At 44.0% G+C, this 17,444-nt stretch overlaps 2 protein-coding genes across 3 annotated transcripts in view; both read right to left on the bottom strand.

The window, feature by feature from the left end:
• LOC141047077 (oocyte zinc finger protein XlCOF7.1-like) overlaps window positions 1-10,649 on the bottom strand; it is a 30,558-nt gene extending 19,909 nt beyond the window's left edge. For both annotated transcript variants that reach the window (XM_073542020.1, XM_073542021.1), the window contains exons 1-4: window positions 10,509-10,649; window positions 4,498-4,677; window positions 4,291-4,414; window positions 4,110-4,207 (exon numbers count right to left, since the gene is read on the bottom strand). In XM_073542020.1, coding sequence (XP_073398121.1) covers window positions 4,110-4,207; window positions 4,291-4,414; window positions 4,498-4,677; window positions 10,509-10,586 — 480 coding nt within the window. In that variant the 5' untranslated portion in view covers window positions 10,587-10,649. The remainder of the gene's footprint in view (window positions 1-4,109; window positions 4,208-4,290; window positions 4,415-4,497; window positions 4,678-10,508) is intronic.
• The window catches only part of LOC141047073 (uncharacterized), a 503,490-nt gene that overhangs the window by 460,951 nt on the left and 25,095 nt on the right, over window positions 1-17,444 (bottom strand). The gene's annotated exons all lie outside the window — the stretch shown is intronic.

Here is a 17,444-nt window from a genome sequence, read left to right as displayed (position 1 = left end):
CTGGGATCCATCGAATCCTCACAGTTATCTGTAGGAACAGGGTCCCAGTCAGGGACAGGAAATCAACTGATGCATGGGAGAGGTGCCGCCCTTTTGTATCTGTAGGTTTCCTGTCCCTGAAGGGCGGATCCCTTCTCTTGTGGTGCTGTCATGGGGGACCGAATAAACTATAATTCTAAGTATAAGGCCAGAATCACACTAGAGAGAAATATGGATGATGATGAAATGTGGGCAGCTCGCATCATCCATTTTTTTCTTGCCCGATTTATATATATTTTATAGAGATATAGATAGCAGAATAGGTGAAAATTCAATTGTCGGCTTCTGTAAAATCATTATAGAACCCGACAGGATATGAGACATGGTTTATATACAGTAAACCATTGCATATCCGTTAGATTTATATATGTCCCTCACTAATAATGTTAGAAGTGTAGTGTGTGTTAAATTTTTGAGCTGTAGGTGTTAATTTAAAGGATTAATTCATGGAAAAAACTGGCGTGGGCTCCCGCCCAATTTTCTCCACCAGAGAGGGCAAACCAGTGACTGAGGGCAGATATTAATAGCCTAGAGAGGGACCATTGTTTTTGGACCCCCCCAGCTAAAAAATCTGCCCCCAGCCACCCCAGAAAAGGCACATCTGTAAGATGTGCCAATTCCGGCACTTACCAGCTCTCTTCCCATTGCCCTGTAGCGGGTGGCATAAAAAGTGTCTTTTAAAGTTTGCACCTGGGAGACACACCAAACATGTGGAAGAAGGTGCTCTGGTCAGATGAAAACAAAATCGAACTTTTTGGCAACAATGCCAAACGATATGGAGTAAAGGCAACACAGCTCATCACCCTGAACACACCATCCCCACTGTCAAACATGGTGGTGGCAGCATCATGGTTTGGGGCTGCTTTTCTTCAGCAGGGACAGAGAAGATGGTTAAAATTGCTGGGAAGATGGATGAAGCCAAATACAGGACAATTCTTGAAGAAATCCTGTCTGCAAAAGACCTGAGACTGGGACGGAGATTTGTCTTTCAACAAGACAATGATCCCAAACATAAAGCAAAATCTACAATGGAATGGTTCACAAATAAACTTATCCAGGTGTTAGAATGGCCAAGTCAAAGTCCAGACCTGAATCCAATCGAGAATCTGTGGAAAGAGCTGAAAACTGCTGTTCTCCATCAAACATCATTGAGCTAGAGCTGTTTGCCAAGGAAGAATGGGCAAGAATTTCAGTCTCAATGTACAAAACTGATAGAGACATACCCCAAGCGACTTGCAGCAAAAGGTGGCGCAACAAGATATTAAGTTAAAGGGGCCGAATAATATTGCATGCCCCACTTTTCAGTTTTTGAATTTCCACAAAAATTTAAATAACCAATAAATTTTGTTCAACTTCACAATTGTGTCCCACTTGTTGTTGATTCTTCACCAAAAATTTACATTTGGTATCTTTATGTTTGAAGGATGATATGTGGGAAAAGGTTGAAAAGTTCCAGGGGGCCGAATACTTTCGCAAGGCACTGTATATGTAATAAATATTATATATATATATATGTGTATCTATAATATACTGTAACGGGCTAAGCGTCACTCTGTCTGAAGCCTTTATAGGCTCCAGACAGAATGAGGCATCCAACGGTGAGGAGCGTGTAAGGCGTCGGAGATGGCGGTACATGTACACACTGCATACCGCGATCTAGGGCACCATACTTACATACTTACCTTACATCTGCGCTTCTCTTCGACCGGGGCAGGAGTGCGGCCGGAATCGTTCATGCGCATAGCGCAATCCAGCGCCATTTTACTGAAGACACATTTGCAGTGTGTCTTCAGCAATATGGCGCCGAACAGCGCTATGGGCATGCGCATACTTCAGTGCCTGACTCCTCCCCCGGCCTCCAGCAGAACGTGACAGCGCTGGAGCACAGGAAAGAAGGGTGAGTCTAAATGTTTTTTTGTATATATGTAGTTTAATAGGGGTGAGGAGGACCATGCCTACCACGAAAGGGGGGTGAGAGGACCATGCATACCACAAAAGGAGGGTGAGGGGACCATGCACACCACGAAAGGGGAGTGAGGGGAGCATGCATACCACGAAAGAGGAGTGAGGGAACCATGCGTACCACGAAAAGAGGGTGAGGGAACCATGCATACCATGAAAAGGGAGTGAGGGGACCATGCATACCACGAAAGGGGAGTGAGGGGACCATGCATACCATGAAAGGGGAGTGAGGGGACCATGCATACCAGGATGGGGGGGTGAGAGGACCATGCATACCAAGATAGGGGGGGTGAGAGGACCATGCATACCAGGATAGGGGGGGTGAGAGGACCATGCATACCAGGATAGGGGGGTGAGAGGACCATGCATACTAGGATACGGAAGTGAGAGGACCATGCATACCAGGATAGGGGGTGAGGGGACCATACATACCAGGATTGGGGGGTGAGAGGCCCATGCATACCAGGATTGGGGGGTGAGGGGGCCATGCATACCAGGATAGGGGGGGTGAGGGGACCATGCATACCAGGATGAGGAATAGGGGCCATGCCTATCAGGATTGGGAGGGGGGGTGAGGGTATCATGCATACCAGGATAGGGATGTGGGGTGCCATGCACACCAGGATAGGAGGGGTGCAGCACATACCAGGATCGGAGACCAAATACCAATAAAAATGCTCGCCACATCTATTATCATTGCTGTCTTCTGATACTTGTCTACTATGACAATGTCTGGTTGGTTAGCCAACACCTGCTTTTCTGTCTGGATCTTGAAGTCCCACAGGATTTTAGCCCTTTCATTTTCCACCACTTTTTCTGAGGTCTCAGACCTGGACATAGGGGGGCTTAGCCCATATGCTGCACAGATGTTCCTGTATACATTTCCCGCTACTTGATTGTGGCGTTCAGTATACACTGTTCCTGCATTTTGCATCCTGACACTATGTGTTGGACTGTTTCTGAGGTTTCTTTGCATAGTCTGCACCTTGGGTTTTGTCTTATGTGGTAGATTCCTGCTTCTATGGATGTGGAACTTAGTGTTTGCTCTTGTGCCGCTATGATTAGTGCCTCTGTGCTGTCTCGGAGTCCAGCTTTCTTCAACCATTGGTAGGATTTCTCCATGTCAGCCACTTCCATTATCTGTCGGTGGTACATCCCATGCAGCGCCTTGTCTTGCCATGGCGCTTCATGTTCCTGTTCTTCCTTCCAGATCTGTAGTTGTTGCTGCCTTAGGCTTTCTCTCAGCATTTCATCTTCTGGCGCCATTCTTCTGATGTATTCCTGGATATTCCTTGTTTTATCCATGATGGTGGCTTGGATGCTTATCAAGCCTCGACCACCCTCCTTTCTGTTGGTATACAATCTTTGGGTGCTAGACTTAGGGTGAAGACCTCCATGCATTGTGAGGTGCTTTCGTGTCTTCACATCTACAGCTTCCATCTCTTCTTTTGGCCAGCACACTATGCCAGCAGGGTATCTGATAACTGGCAGGGAATATGTATTGATGGCAAGTATTTCATTCTTCCCATTGAGCTGGCTCTTCAGGACCTGTCTTACCCTTTGATGGTATTTGAATGTTGCTGCTTTCCTTTCCTCCTCATCATGGTTACCGTATCCCTGTGGGATGCCGAGGTACTTGTAGCATGTCTGTACATTTGCTGTATGCCCTGCTGGTAATTCCACTCCATCGATCTTGACTACCTTGCCTCTCTTTATTACCGACCGGCCACACTTTTCCAGTCTGAAGGACATCCCGATGTCTTCACTGTAGATGGTCACTCTCTCTCTCTCTCTCTCTCTCTATATATGTTTTCACAAACATTTGAGGCTATGGACCCATTATATGTCCATTTTGTAAGCCGGCGAGAAAATCTCGACATACAGATGTCACACAGATACTTGGATGCGAGAAAATCGCATCCTCACATTGCACACGGATGACATACGGATCACTGTTCATGAAACATTTGTGCGATTCTCGTCCGTGAGAAATGGACCTTCTGGCCTAAAACACATAATACTGGGGGATAAAACAAGACTGAACACAAGACCTTCACAGCCGTCTACACATCATAGGGGAGATCTCATGACACCTTCTCTCCATCTACCTGATGATCCTGAGGAACATTGGGATCTTCTTGTTTACAGTCCTGTTGAAGAAGAGGACGGGGACATCTCTCTGGTGTTGTCATCTTACTGGATAGATCTGGAGGAAACACATACAGCGACTGAATTCATTCTTTACATACAGATAATTATAGGCCATGTGTATTTAGTCCTGTCTATTACCTGGTGATGTGAGGGGCTGGGGAACCTCCATCATGACGTCCTTGTACAGATCTTTGTGTCCTTCTAAATACTCCCACTCTTCCATGCAGAAATAGACAGCAACATCCTGACACCTTATAGGAACCTGACACATACAATGATACCATCAACAACCTGATCCCTTCATAGCATTACTGTATAATGTCCCAGCATTCCCAGCAGTGTCACCTCTCCAGTCAGCAGCTCAATCATCTTGTAGACGAGTTCTAGGATCTTCTGGTCATTGATGTCCTCATGTATCAGGGGGTGAGGTGGAGGTCCCGTGATTGGGCTCAGGGGTCTTCCGCATCCCTCAGACACAGGGTCCTGACAGCGCTCACTAGAGGTCTTCTTCACTACTGTGTAATCCTGGTTATGAAGAGACATTAATAAATCTCACTACAGACATTTCCAGAGTCCTCACCTCTCCAGTTCTGTCCATCTGTTATTACCTTAGATAAGAATGATGTAAAATTAAATAAATTCTGTAAAAAGCAAATAAGGCAGCAAAGATTGAGACAGAGAGACTCATTGCCAGAAAAAGTAAAAATAATCAGAAAATATTCTTTAAATACATAAATAGTAAGAAACTAAAAAATGATACTGTTGGCCCCCTTCAAAATATTCTGAGTGAAATGGTGGATGAGGATGAGAAAAAAGCCAATATGCTAAATGACTTTTTTTCAACAGTATTTATACAAGAAAATCCCATGACGGATAACATGATCAGTGATAAAAAAAAATTCTCCATTAAATGTCACCTGCTTAACCCAGCAGGAAGTATGGTGGTGTCTAAAAATCACTAAAATTGACAAATCCCAGGGCCCGGATGGGATACACCCCCGAGTACTACAGTCATAGATAGACCATTATTTTTAATCTTTAAAGATTGCATAATAACAGGGTCTGTACCACAGGACTGGCGTATAGCAAATGTGGTGCCAATATTCAAAAAGGGGACAAAAACTGAACTTGGAAATTATAGGCCAGTAAGTTTAACCTCAACTGTGTGTAAAATCCTGGAGGGTTTTCTAAGACATACTATACTGGAGTATCTGAAGAAGAATAACCTCATGACCCAATATCAACATGGGTTTACAAGGGACCGTTCCTGTCAGACTAATCTGATAATCTTTTATGAAGCGGTAAGTTCCGGACTGGACCAAGGGAACGTAGTGGACATAGTGTATATGGACTTTTCAAAAGCTTTTGATACGGTGCCACACATAGGTTAATACATAAAATGAGAACAATGGGGATAGGGGAAAATAGGGGAAAATATGTGTAAGTGGGTTAAGAGCTGGCTCAGGGATAGGAAATAAAGGGTGGTTATTAATGGAGCACACTCGGACTGGGTCACGGTTAGCAGTGGGGTACAGCAGGGGTCAGTATTGGGCCCGCTTCTTTTTAACATATTTATTAATGACCTTGTAGGAGGCATACAGAGTAGAATTTCAATATTTTCAGATGGCACTAAACTCTGCAGGGTAATCAACACAGAGGAGGACAATTTTATATTACAGGAGGATTTATGTAAACTAGAAGCTTGGGCTGATAAATGGCAAATAAGCTTTAATGGGGATAAATGTAAGGTCATGGACTTGGGCAGAAGAAATAAGATGTATAATTATGTGCTTAATTGTAAAACACTGTGAAAAACTGTCACTGAAAAAGACCTGGGTGTATGGGTGGACGACAAACTCCCATTTAGTGGCCAGTGTCAGGCAGCTGCTGCAAAGGCAAATAAAATAATGGGATGCATTAACCCCTTTCTGCCATGAGACATACTATCCCATCCATGTGCCCTGGGACTTAATTCCCAGGGACGGGATAGTACGTCATAGCGATCAGCGGCACCCACGTGCTGAGCGCCGCTGATCGCGGCCAGGTGTCAGCTGATTATCACAGCTGACACCCGACACAATGTGTCAGGGGCGGTCACGGACCGCCCCCGACATGTTAACCCCTTGCACACCGCGATCAAACACGATCACGGTGTATGGGGGGTTAAAAGGAAGCATCGTCAGGGAGGGGGCTCCCTCCGTGCTTCCCTGAGCCCCCCATGGCAGAGCAATGTGCAGCGCTGCTGCGGCGGGCTCCTTCCCTGCAGGCCCCCGAATCCAAGATGGCGATGGGGACCTTCGGGGGCCTGCAGGGAGCCGGCTTCCTCAGTGCCTGCAAAGCGCAGGCACGATGAAGCCTGCTGCACTGCCTGTGACAGATCGCTGATCAGATGTCACGTGCCCAAAAATGGTACCAATAAAAACATCAACTCGTCCCGCAAAAAATAAGACCTCACATGACTCAGTGGGTCAAAATACAGAAAAATTATAGCTCTCAATATGTGGTGATGCAAAAGTTATTTTTACAATAAAAAGCGTCTTTTAGCGTGCGACAGCCGCCAAACATAAAAACCCACCATAAATAGTAAATCAAACCCCCGTTATCACCCCCTTAGTAAGGGAAAAATAATAAAATTAAAAGAAAATGTATTTATTTCCATGTTCCCATTAGGGTTAGGGCTAGGGTTAGGGTTAGGGTTAGGGCTAGGGTTAGGGCTGAGATTAGGGTTAGGGGTGTGTTGGGGTTAGGGTTGGAGTTAGAATTGGGGGGTTTCCACTGTTTGGGCACATCAGGTGCTCTCCAAATGCAACATGGCGTCTGATCTCAATTCCAGTCAATTCTGAGTTGAAAAAGTCAAATGGTGGTCCTTCCCTTCCAAGCTCTGCCATGCGCCCAAACAGTGTTTTACCCCCACATATAGGGTATCAGCCTACTCAGGACAAATTGCAAAACAACTTTTGTGGTCTAATTTCTCCTGTTCCCCATAAAAAAAATTGGGGGCAAAAATATCATTTTTGTGGAAAAAAATGATCTTTTTATTTTCACGCCCAGGCGTTATAAACTTCTGTGAAGCACTTGGGGGTTCAAAGTGCTCACCACACATCTAGATAAGTTCCGTGGGGGGTCTAGTTTCCAAAATGGGGTCACTTGTGGGGAGTTTCAATAGTTTAGGTACATCAGGGGCTCTCCAAATGCACATGACAGCCGCAGACCATTCCATCAAAGTCTGCATTCCAAAACGTCACTACTTCCCTTCCGAGCCCCGACGTGTGCCCATACAGTAGTTTTCTCCCACATATGGGGTATCAGCGTACTCAGGACAAATTGGACAACAACTTTTGGGGTCCAATTTCTCCTGTTACCCTTGGGAAAATAAAAAAATTGGTGACTAAAAGATCATGTTTGTGGAAAAAATAAGATTTTTTTATTTTCACGCCCGGGCGTTATAAACTTCTGTGAAGCACTGGGGGGGTCAAAGTGCTCAACACACATCTAGATAAGTTCCTTGGGGGGTCTAGTTTCCAAAATGGTGTCATTTGTGGGGGGTTTCCACTGTTTTAGTACATCAGGGGCTCTCCAAACGCGACATGGTGTCCGATCTCAATTCCAGCCAAAAACGTCAAATGGCGCTGCTTCCCTTCTGAGCTCTGCCATGCGCCCGAATAGTGGTCTACATCAACATATGGGGTATCAGCGTAAAGTAAAGTAAACATGTGGGAAATGTTAGTTATCAAGTTTCTTGTGTGCTGTATCTCTTTGATTTAAGGGCATAAAAATTCAAAGTAGGAAAATTGCAAAATTTTCAAAACTTTCACCAAATTTCCGTTTTTTTCACAAATAAACGCAAGTTATTTGAATGAAATTTTACCACTAACATGAAGTACAATATGTCACGAGAAAACATTGTCAGAATCACCGGGATCCATGGAAGCGTTTCAGAGTTATTACCTCATAAAGGGACAGTGGTCAGAATTGTAAAAAATGGCCCCGTCATTAACGTGCAAACCACCCTTGGGGCTTAAGGGGTTAAAAGAGGCATAGATGCTCATGAGGAGAACATAATTTTACCTCTATATAAGTCACTAGTGCGACCACACTTAGAATACTGTGTACAGTTCTGGTCTCCGGTGTATAAGAAAGACATAGCTGAACTGGAGCGGGTGCAGAGAAGAGCGACCAAGGTTATTAGGGAACTAGGGGGTCTGCAATACCAAGACAGGTTATTACACTTGGGGTTATTTAGTTTGGAGAATCGAAGGCTTAGGGGTGATCTTATAACAATGTATAAATACTGTATATGCGGGGACAATACAAAGACCTTTCTAATGATCTTTTTACTCTTAGACCTGTGATGGGGACAAGGGGGCATCCTCTACGTCTGGAGGAAAGAAGGTTTAAGCATACTCACAGACGCGGATTCTTTACTGTAAGAGCAGTGAGACTATGGAACTCTCTGCCATATGATGTTGTAATGAGTGATTCCCTCCTAAAATGTAAGAAGGGTCTGGATGCCTTTCTTGAAAAGTATAATATTACAGGGTATATACACTAGTTTCCTTAATATTGCGTTGATCCAGGGAGCTAGTCTGATTGCCGTATGTGGAGTCGGGAAGGAATGTTTTCCCCAATGTGGAGCTTACTGTTTGCCACATGGGTTTTTTTTCCTTCCTCTGAATCAACAAGTTAGGGCAGGTTAGGACAGGATATGGGTTGAACTGGATGGACTTACACTGTGTTCCAAATTATTATGCAAATTGGATTTAAGTGTCCTAAAGATGTTATTTTTTGTTTTTCAAATAAACTCATAGATGCTATTGTGTATCAGGGCTCTTTGGATCACTGAAATCAATCTCAAACGCCTGTGATAATTAGTTTGCCAGGTGAGCTCAATTAAAGGAAAACTACTTAAGAATGATGTTCCACATTATTAAGCAGGGCACAGGTTTCAAGGAATTTAGGAAAGAAAAAGGACCTCTCTGCTGCTGAAAAACATCAAATAGTGCAATGCCTTGGTCAAGAGATGAAAACATTAGATATTTCCCAAAAATTTAAACGTGATCATTGTACTGTTAAGAGATTTGTGGTTGATTCTAAACACAGACATGTTTGTGCTGATAAAGGCAGAATGAGGAAGGTTTCTGCCGGGCAAGTTCATTGGATTAAGATCGTGGCTGCTAAAAAGCCATTACAAACCAGCAAACAGATATTTAAAGCTGCTGGTGCCTCTGGAGTCCCTCAAACCTCAAGGTGTAGGATCCTTCAAAGGCTTGCAGTGGTGCATAAACCTACTATTCGGCCACCCCTAAACAGTGTTCACAAGCAGAAATGGTTGCAGTGGGCCCAGACATACATGAAGACTAATTTTCAAACAGTCTTGTTTACTGATGAGTGTCGAGCAACCCTGGATGGTCCAGATGGATGGAGTAGTGGATGGTTGGTGGATGGCCACTATGTCCCAACAAGGCTGCGACATCAGCAAGGAGGTGGAGGAGTCATGTTTTTTTGGCCAGAATCATGGGGAAACAGCTGGTAGGGCTCTTTAAGGTTCCTGAAGGTGTGAAAATGACCTCTGCAAAGTATATAGAGTTTCTGACTGACAGCTTTCTTCCATGGTATAAAAAGCAGAAATGTGCCTTCAGGAGCAAAATAATCTTCATGCACGACAACGCACCATCTCATGCTGCAAAGAATACCTCTGAGTCATTGGCTGCTATGGGCATAAAAGGAGATAAACTCATGGTGTGGCCACCATCTTCCCCTGACCTCAACCCTATAGAGAACCTTTGGAGTATCATCAAGCAAAAGGTCTCTGAGGGAGGCAGTTCACATCAAGACAGCAACTCTGGGAGGCTATTCTGACACCATGTAAAGAAATACAAGCAGAAACTCTCCAAAAACTCCCACGTTCAATGGATGCAAGAATTGTGAAGGTGATATCAAAGAAGGGTTCCTATGTTAACATCTAACTTGGCCTGTTAAGCTATTTAACTCCAAAATATCCTTTTTGTTCAGTGAATGTGACCTCCTAATGCTGCAAATTCCACAAATGAGCATTTTCAGTTCTATAAAACATATCAAATGTTAAGAAATTCTACTGTGCCTAATAATTTGGAACAGTGCAATTTGAGTTTCATTTTGGAGATTATACTGTTATCATTGGGAGGTTTCTTCAATAAAATTTGATGTATACTCTAACAGGTGATGACTTTTATTAGACTGACTGTCATTTGCACCGACCACTTAGGAAAATCAGAGAAAAATATCATTTGCATAATAATTTGGAACACAGTGTAAAGTCTTCCTTCAACCTTAATAACTATGCTACTATGTAATGTGACGTCATCAGAATCTCTCACCTCTCCAGTAAGCCGGAAGAGGATCTCTAGGGTGAGGTGTAATATCCTCTCCGCCATCTTGTCTCTGTCCATATCCATCTTTGATGGGTAATTCAGGAAAATTCTCTTATGTAGAAGATCTGAGAGGATCTGATATTGTAGAGACCTGAATGAGAAGATGATCCGATGTAACATCATAAAAATCCTGTGTAATAATACAATTGCTGGAGATAATAAGGGGAACATATGAGGAGATTTATTATTTTACAGTATTTGGTTTCCTTCTTTACATCTACTAATAAAACCTATATATTTAGGCCACAGACAACAAGCAGTTTCTTCCTCGGAGTCGGCAGCTGAATACGTTTCTCATAGACTCATCTTCCATAACATTAATTCTTGTCTCATTTAGGCTGGTTTCACATTAGCGCTTTTGTGCGCAGCGCATTGTGCGCACCCGTGTGCATGCGCACCTATGTTTAACATGACGTGCGCATGGTCTTGCGCACACTTGCGTTTTCGTGCGCATGCATTTTTTGTCTTTCGCGCCAGGCGCGCCAGACGCAACATGTTGCATTTTTTGGTCCGACATGTCTCGTCAAAAAAACGCATGCGCACGCTTGCGCACAGAATGCGCAAAAACAACACATTGAAGTCTATGGGAACGCATGCATGCGCATGGTCTTGCGCACGCTTTGTGTTTTTTTGCGCATGCGTTTTTGAGGTAAACAAGTCTGGAATGTGGTCTAGACAATGGAAAAAATGTCACACCTAAAAACGCATGTGCATAAAAAACGCAAACGCATGCAAAAACGCATGTAAAACGCAAGCAACGCTGCGTTTTTTTGACGCATCAGCGTACGCATGATGCTAAAAAAAGCACGTGTTTTGCGTTTTTCTTTGCGTTTTTTATGCGCACGATGCCCTGCGCAAAAAACGCTAATGTGAAACTAGCCTAACCGACACTGGAATCGGCATTAGCAATACTGCAGGAGATATTCATTACACGTGACAGGAGAAATAACTACTTCATGATGAGGACGACATCTACATCTTCTACTACGGCTCCAGAAACATATTTGGCCGGAGTCCGTCACTGACTCCATCCCCACCGGCCGTCTATATGAAGGTTTCCCGTCTTCCCCGCACTGTAATCTTCTATCAAGTTAGATCTCAGGTCTGAGTCACACACAGAAGTTTGAGGCTTTTAGAAAAGGTTTTTCTTTTGCACAAACACAACGGACAAAAATTATTTGATCCCAAAGTCTCCATGTACAGTGTTTTATGGGGCTATTTCTGGCCTTAGGCTTTCCTATATTACAAGAAAAACACCAGAAAAAAAAACAGATATTAAAATATTTCAAAAGAAAATTGGCTCCAACAATTCCTGCAAAAGTAAAAAAACATAAAAAGCAGAAGGCACATTTCATTGTTTTTTAACAAGTGAAACTTTTTTAAAATTTTTTTTGCTCTTTTGGGCCCCAGAACATAGATGTACACCGCAGGGACGGCACAGGAGCGGCTGCAACAAAAACCCTGGCTGACAGAGCCAAATTTTTTAAATCTGACCACTCTTTAAAATACAGACGAGTGCTATGCAAAAAAAAAAAATCGCTTAGCACTCGGGCCAACGTTAATCTATGGGGCAGCTCCCATCATCCGTTTTTTTCTCGCCCATTTTATATGTGTGGGTGAAATCGCAGCATGCTGCGATTTGCACCGTATCTCGGCCAAGACTCGCCAATACAAATCTATGGGTGCGATAAAAAAATGGATTACACACAAACCATGCGTGTGACTTGCGAGAAATATGCACCGGTATCCTTTAGAAAAGCAGTCAATTCCGTGCGGTATACTGTAAAATCTCACTGACAGGTTAAAACAGGAAAGAATACATGTATACACAGTGTATATATATATATATATATATATATATTTGACACACACACATATATATATATTTATATTTCATAGAGATATCGATAGCAGAATAGGTGATAATTCAATTGTCGGCTTCTGTAAAATCATTGCAGAAGCAGACAGGATATGAGACATGGCTTACATACAGTAAACCATTGCATATCAGTTAGATTTATATATGTCCCTAACTAATAATGTGATTAGTGTGTGTGTGTGTGTAAAATATTGAAGCTGTAGGTGTTGAATTAAAGAATTCACAGGAAAAAATTGTGTGGGATCCCTCTCAATTTTCTCCACCAGAGAGGGAAAGCCAGTGACTGAGGGCAGATATTAATTGCCTAGAGAGGGACCATGGCTATTGGCCCCCCTGGCTAAAAAATCTGCCCCCAGCCACCCCAGAAGAGGCGCATCTGTAAGATGCACCAATTCTGGCACTTAGCCTCTCTCTTCCCATTGCCGTGTAGCGGTGGCATATGGGGTAATAAGGGGTTAATGTCACCTTGCTATTGTAAGGTGACACTAAGGCGGTTAATAATGATAGCTGTCATATTGACACCTATCCATTATTAATCTTATAGTATGAAAGGGTTAATAAAAGTATTTTAATGAAATAGTGAAACACACATTTTTGCCATCTTTGTTAAACTCCCAACCCAATCAAAGCCCTTGTTCTGCTGTTAAAAAAAAGAAAATAAATAAAAAAGCAACAATATTCCATACCTATCCGCCGTACAGTCATGTCCAACTCTGCAATCCATCTCAGGGGGTTAAATAGTTTACAACCGGGAGTGGTGCTAATGCTATCACCCCGGCTGTAAACTACTGCGGAATGACTGAAAAGTTGTTTCCCAGCCTTACCGGAGATGAAAGTAGTGTGGGAAAGATTCTGAACATTTTCCCACGCTGCCGAGTTCACCGAGGTTCAGGCGGTGAGTCTGCGCAGCCTCAGTGACCACCGCTGATGTCACTGAGGCTGCACAGTGGCCCCGCCTGACCTGAGATGGATTACAGCGTGGGACTTGACTGTACAGTGGACAGGTATGATATATTGTTGCATTTTTATTTTTTATTACATACAGGAGAATGAGGGCTTCGCTTGGATTGGAAGTTTAATAAAGATGGCAAACCTGTGTGTTTAATTATTTCATTAAAAGACTTTATTTTTAAGAACATGTCAATAAATATAAAATAAATAGTTTCTCGAGTTCATGCCCCTAGGGTATTTGGTATCTAGCTTCAAGATCCAAAAAGCTTCCCGTGTGGTTAACAATTTTTGCTTATTCCCACCTCAAATAGGATTGTAAATTTTTTCAAAAGCATGAAAAGCAAAAAGATTGAATTGTTTTAGTTTTGTCTAATGCATAAACACACACGTTACAATGACTACCGGTACATTTGTAAAAGTCGGTTGTAGACAGCCATGATTTAGAAGCTGAGTGTTGTTTAAGTAGGCTGGGGGAGAGTGAATTGCCTAGACTGAAACCCCTTTTGGCTACATATCTGCAGCCAGTCCCAATAATCTGATGTAATTTTTCATCCTAATCAATTACCGGTAGGTATTTTTTCACAATAGTTTTAATTTAATGAAATTGAGGACTGTATGGAGTTGAAAACATTACAGTGGAATTTGGATCTGTAGACAACGATGTTTTGTTAGAAAGCAGGGATCTAGGTTGCCCAGAAAATGTATTAAACGTTTCCTTAACATTATAGCCGCTTATCCCACAAACGTTTAGTCACAATTTGACTTTCTTGTAAAAAAAATATTTTGATCAGAACTGTGAGACAGCGCTTACTGCATGTGTTGGGTGACCCTCACTTGGCAACGAGATGAAGGCACACAGTAACGGTTTTCTCATATAAACAGGTCCATGCTGTTAATTATGCAATCATAAATCGTACCAGGAACAGTCCATTACGTTCATCACTGGAACATACAGTAACATTAACTTTGCTGTCTCTAAACACGCTGGACCATACTCCGTCCAGTTCCCGTGGGTGACCGTACAGTTCATTAAGGCTTGTTTCACACTAGCGTTCGGCAGAGCTGCGGAGGGCTGCAGACTTCCTCCGTGAAGCTCAGCCTATGGCCGCACCTCCTCCATTCAGTTCCGCCTACGTCTGCATGTGGCCTGTGTACCTATCTTTAACATTAGTATGCAGGCTGTGTGGATATATGCGGATGCGTCCACATGCGTCGTTTTGATGATGCAGCGACAAAAACAAATTGCAACACGTTGTGTTCGGCGCAGGTCGCCGCATCGTCAAAACGTGCTCCTCGACGTAGCAAAAGAGATGTGGGAGGTGGAGTGTACACCTTACCAGAGTGTAATTGAGCATGTGGCTCAGATGAAAGAGAAGATTGCCATGGTGATGCCCCTCGTGAGAGAATACCTCCTCAAATCACATAAGGCACAGTCGAGGCTCTACAATAGGCCTGCAGGGATGAGACACTTCAACCCGGGAGATCGAGTATTGATGCTGGTACCCACAGTAGACACAAAAATTCTTGGCCAAGTGGCATGGTCCCTATGAGGTAGTGGAGAAAGTTGGGGAGGTCAGCTACAAAATGCATCAACCAGGGAGGCGAAAGCCCTACCAGGTGTACTATGTGAACCTAATCAAACTGGGCAGGACAGAGTACCTGAAGAAGCCACTTGCTTGCTGGCCAAGTCCAATGTCAGTGCAGAGGATGTCAAGGTGGCAGACACCTTATCCCCCTTGCAGAAGCATCAGTGCCAGGAGTTGCTGCAAAGGAAGAACTTCAGGGGTGTATGAAGGTTATAGAGCATAAGTTCCTTTCGGAGCCTCAGGTCTGGGTCAACGTGAAGCCATATCAGATCCTGGAAACTCGTCGGAAGGTAATCCCGAAGGAAGTAAAGCGGATGCTGAGCCTGGGAGTTATCGAAAAGTCCAAGAGTGTCTGGTCCAGTCCAATAGTCTTAGTGCTGAAACCCGATGGGGAATGGTGGTTTTGCAATGAATATAAGAAGCTGAATGAAGTCTCCAAGTGCGATGCTTACCCAATGCCCTGGGTCGATGAACTAACTGAGAGACTAGGGCCGGCTCGGTACATTACTACTCTTGACCTCACAAAATGGTTATTTGCAAATTCCTATGTCCCAAGATGCCAAGGAGAAGACTGCCTTTTCAATGACAGATGGGTGCTTCCATTATACAAGGATGCCATTTGGCGCTCCTGCTACATTCCAGAGAGCCATGCACCAGGTCCTAGCCTCCCACAAAAGGTACGTGGTGGCCTACCTGGATGACATTGTAATCTTCAGCCAGGATATGGGGAGCCATCTGAGTAAAGTCCAGGCCGTATTTGATGCTCTACGGATGGCAGGGTTTTCTATAAACCCAAGAAAATGTGCCTTAGGAATGGAGGAGGCAAGATACTTGGGCTATGTTGTAGGCATGGGCAAAATAAAGTTTCAAATAAACAAAGTTGATGCAATCTAGGACTGGCCACAACCCCTCTCAAAAAAATAGGTGAGGGCATTCCTGGGCATTGTGGGCTATTACTGCCCATTTATTCCAAACTTCGCCATGGTAGCTGCCTCTCTGACAGACAGAAGTGGTCTCCAGAAACTGAGACAGCCTTCCAGGAACTGAAGCTGGCCCTGTGTCAACAGCGGTGCTGGTAGCACCTGATTTCTCAAAGGAATTTGTGGTCAAGATGGAAGCGTCAGATGTCGGGCTGGGAGATGTCTGGTCCCAAGAGGTGAATGGGGGAAGAGCACTCCATAATGTATCTCAGCCAAAAGTTATTATCATGTGAGAAAAACTACTCCATAGAGGAGGAGTGTTTAGCCATCAAGTGGGCATTGGACTCTCTAAGGCAGGAAGTTCAGACTGGTGTCAGACCATGCCTCACTGAAGTGGATGAGGGAGAAAAAAGTGAACAATGCCTGAGTGACCAGGTTGTTCCTAGCGCTTCAGGATTTCAACTTCCATGTGGAGCATAGGTCAAGGAAACTGCATGGCAATGCTGATGCTGTGTCGAGGATCAACTGTTTTTGGCAGAAGGTGCCAAGCCCTCCAGCTTTGGACAGAGGGGGAGGGTATGCAAGATGACCTCCGAGCAAGTCATTGATGGGAGATATGTGTCATCACGGCTATTAGCTGCAGTGATGCGAGCTTGGAAATATGCTCCAGCACATATAGTGCTGAGAGGATTGTTTGGGCCGCTCCAGGGCAGAGTATTACGAGTGGTTATAAGAGATGCGTGGGAATGACCGCTCACATATACCCACACCAGAGTTGTGCTTTGCTGAATAAAATGGAGGCCAATTGCCTCATTCAGTGTCTGGGGCTGGAGGTGTGGAGACCTCCATTGTGTGTGCTAAAGACACTGACCTGTGCGGGTGGAACCACTCTACTACATGGACTGAGTATTTTTTTTCCTGTTTGTTACTTTGTACCAGAAAAGGCTGTTCATTTCTTTTTTCTAACCAGAGCAGTTTATGCCGTTAAAATAAACTTGCTTGGACATTCCAGTGATACCTCTTCATGTGCCTACCTCAACAGCAGCTGAGTACAGATCCCTACAATATCTATATTGGCCATTTTCCCGGAGTCCACCACACAGGTAACCATGGATCTGCCGGGGTCACAGGCCTTTCACAAAATGTTGGCAGAACCCCCCACAGCAACGCCACTGAGGCACAGTGCAGCACCGCCACCAGGACACAGCGCATCAGCGCCACCTGGACGCAGCACCACCACCTGGACACACTGAAGCACTGCCACTGGACACCCGCCACGGCGTGCCAATAATAAGGTATATCTGTATTATAAAATGCACCCCATTTTCCCCAAAATACGGTGTGTGGGTATATATATATATACACTCACTGGCCACTTTATTAGGTACACCTGTCCAACTGTGTGTTAAGACTTAATTTCTAATCAGCCAATCACATGGCGGCAACTCAGTGCATTTAGGCATGTAGACATGGTCAAGACAATCTCCTGCAGTTCAAACCGAGCATCAGTATGGGGAAGAAAGGTGATTTGAGTGCCTTTGAACGT

Source organism: Dendrobates tinctorius, unplaced genomic scaffold (assembly GCF_039654945.1).
Source record: "Dendrobates tinctorius isolate UK_male_01 unplaced genomic scaffold, ASM3965494v1 ptg000126l, whole genome shotgun sequence".
Taxonomy (NCBI): domain Eukaryota; kingdom Metazoa; phylum Chordata; class Amphibia; order Anura; family Dendrobatidae; genus Dendrobates; species Dendrobates tinctorius.
Note: the sequence above shows the minus strand (reverse complement) of the source record. Positions and strands in the feature narration are given on the sequence as shown.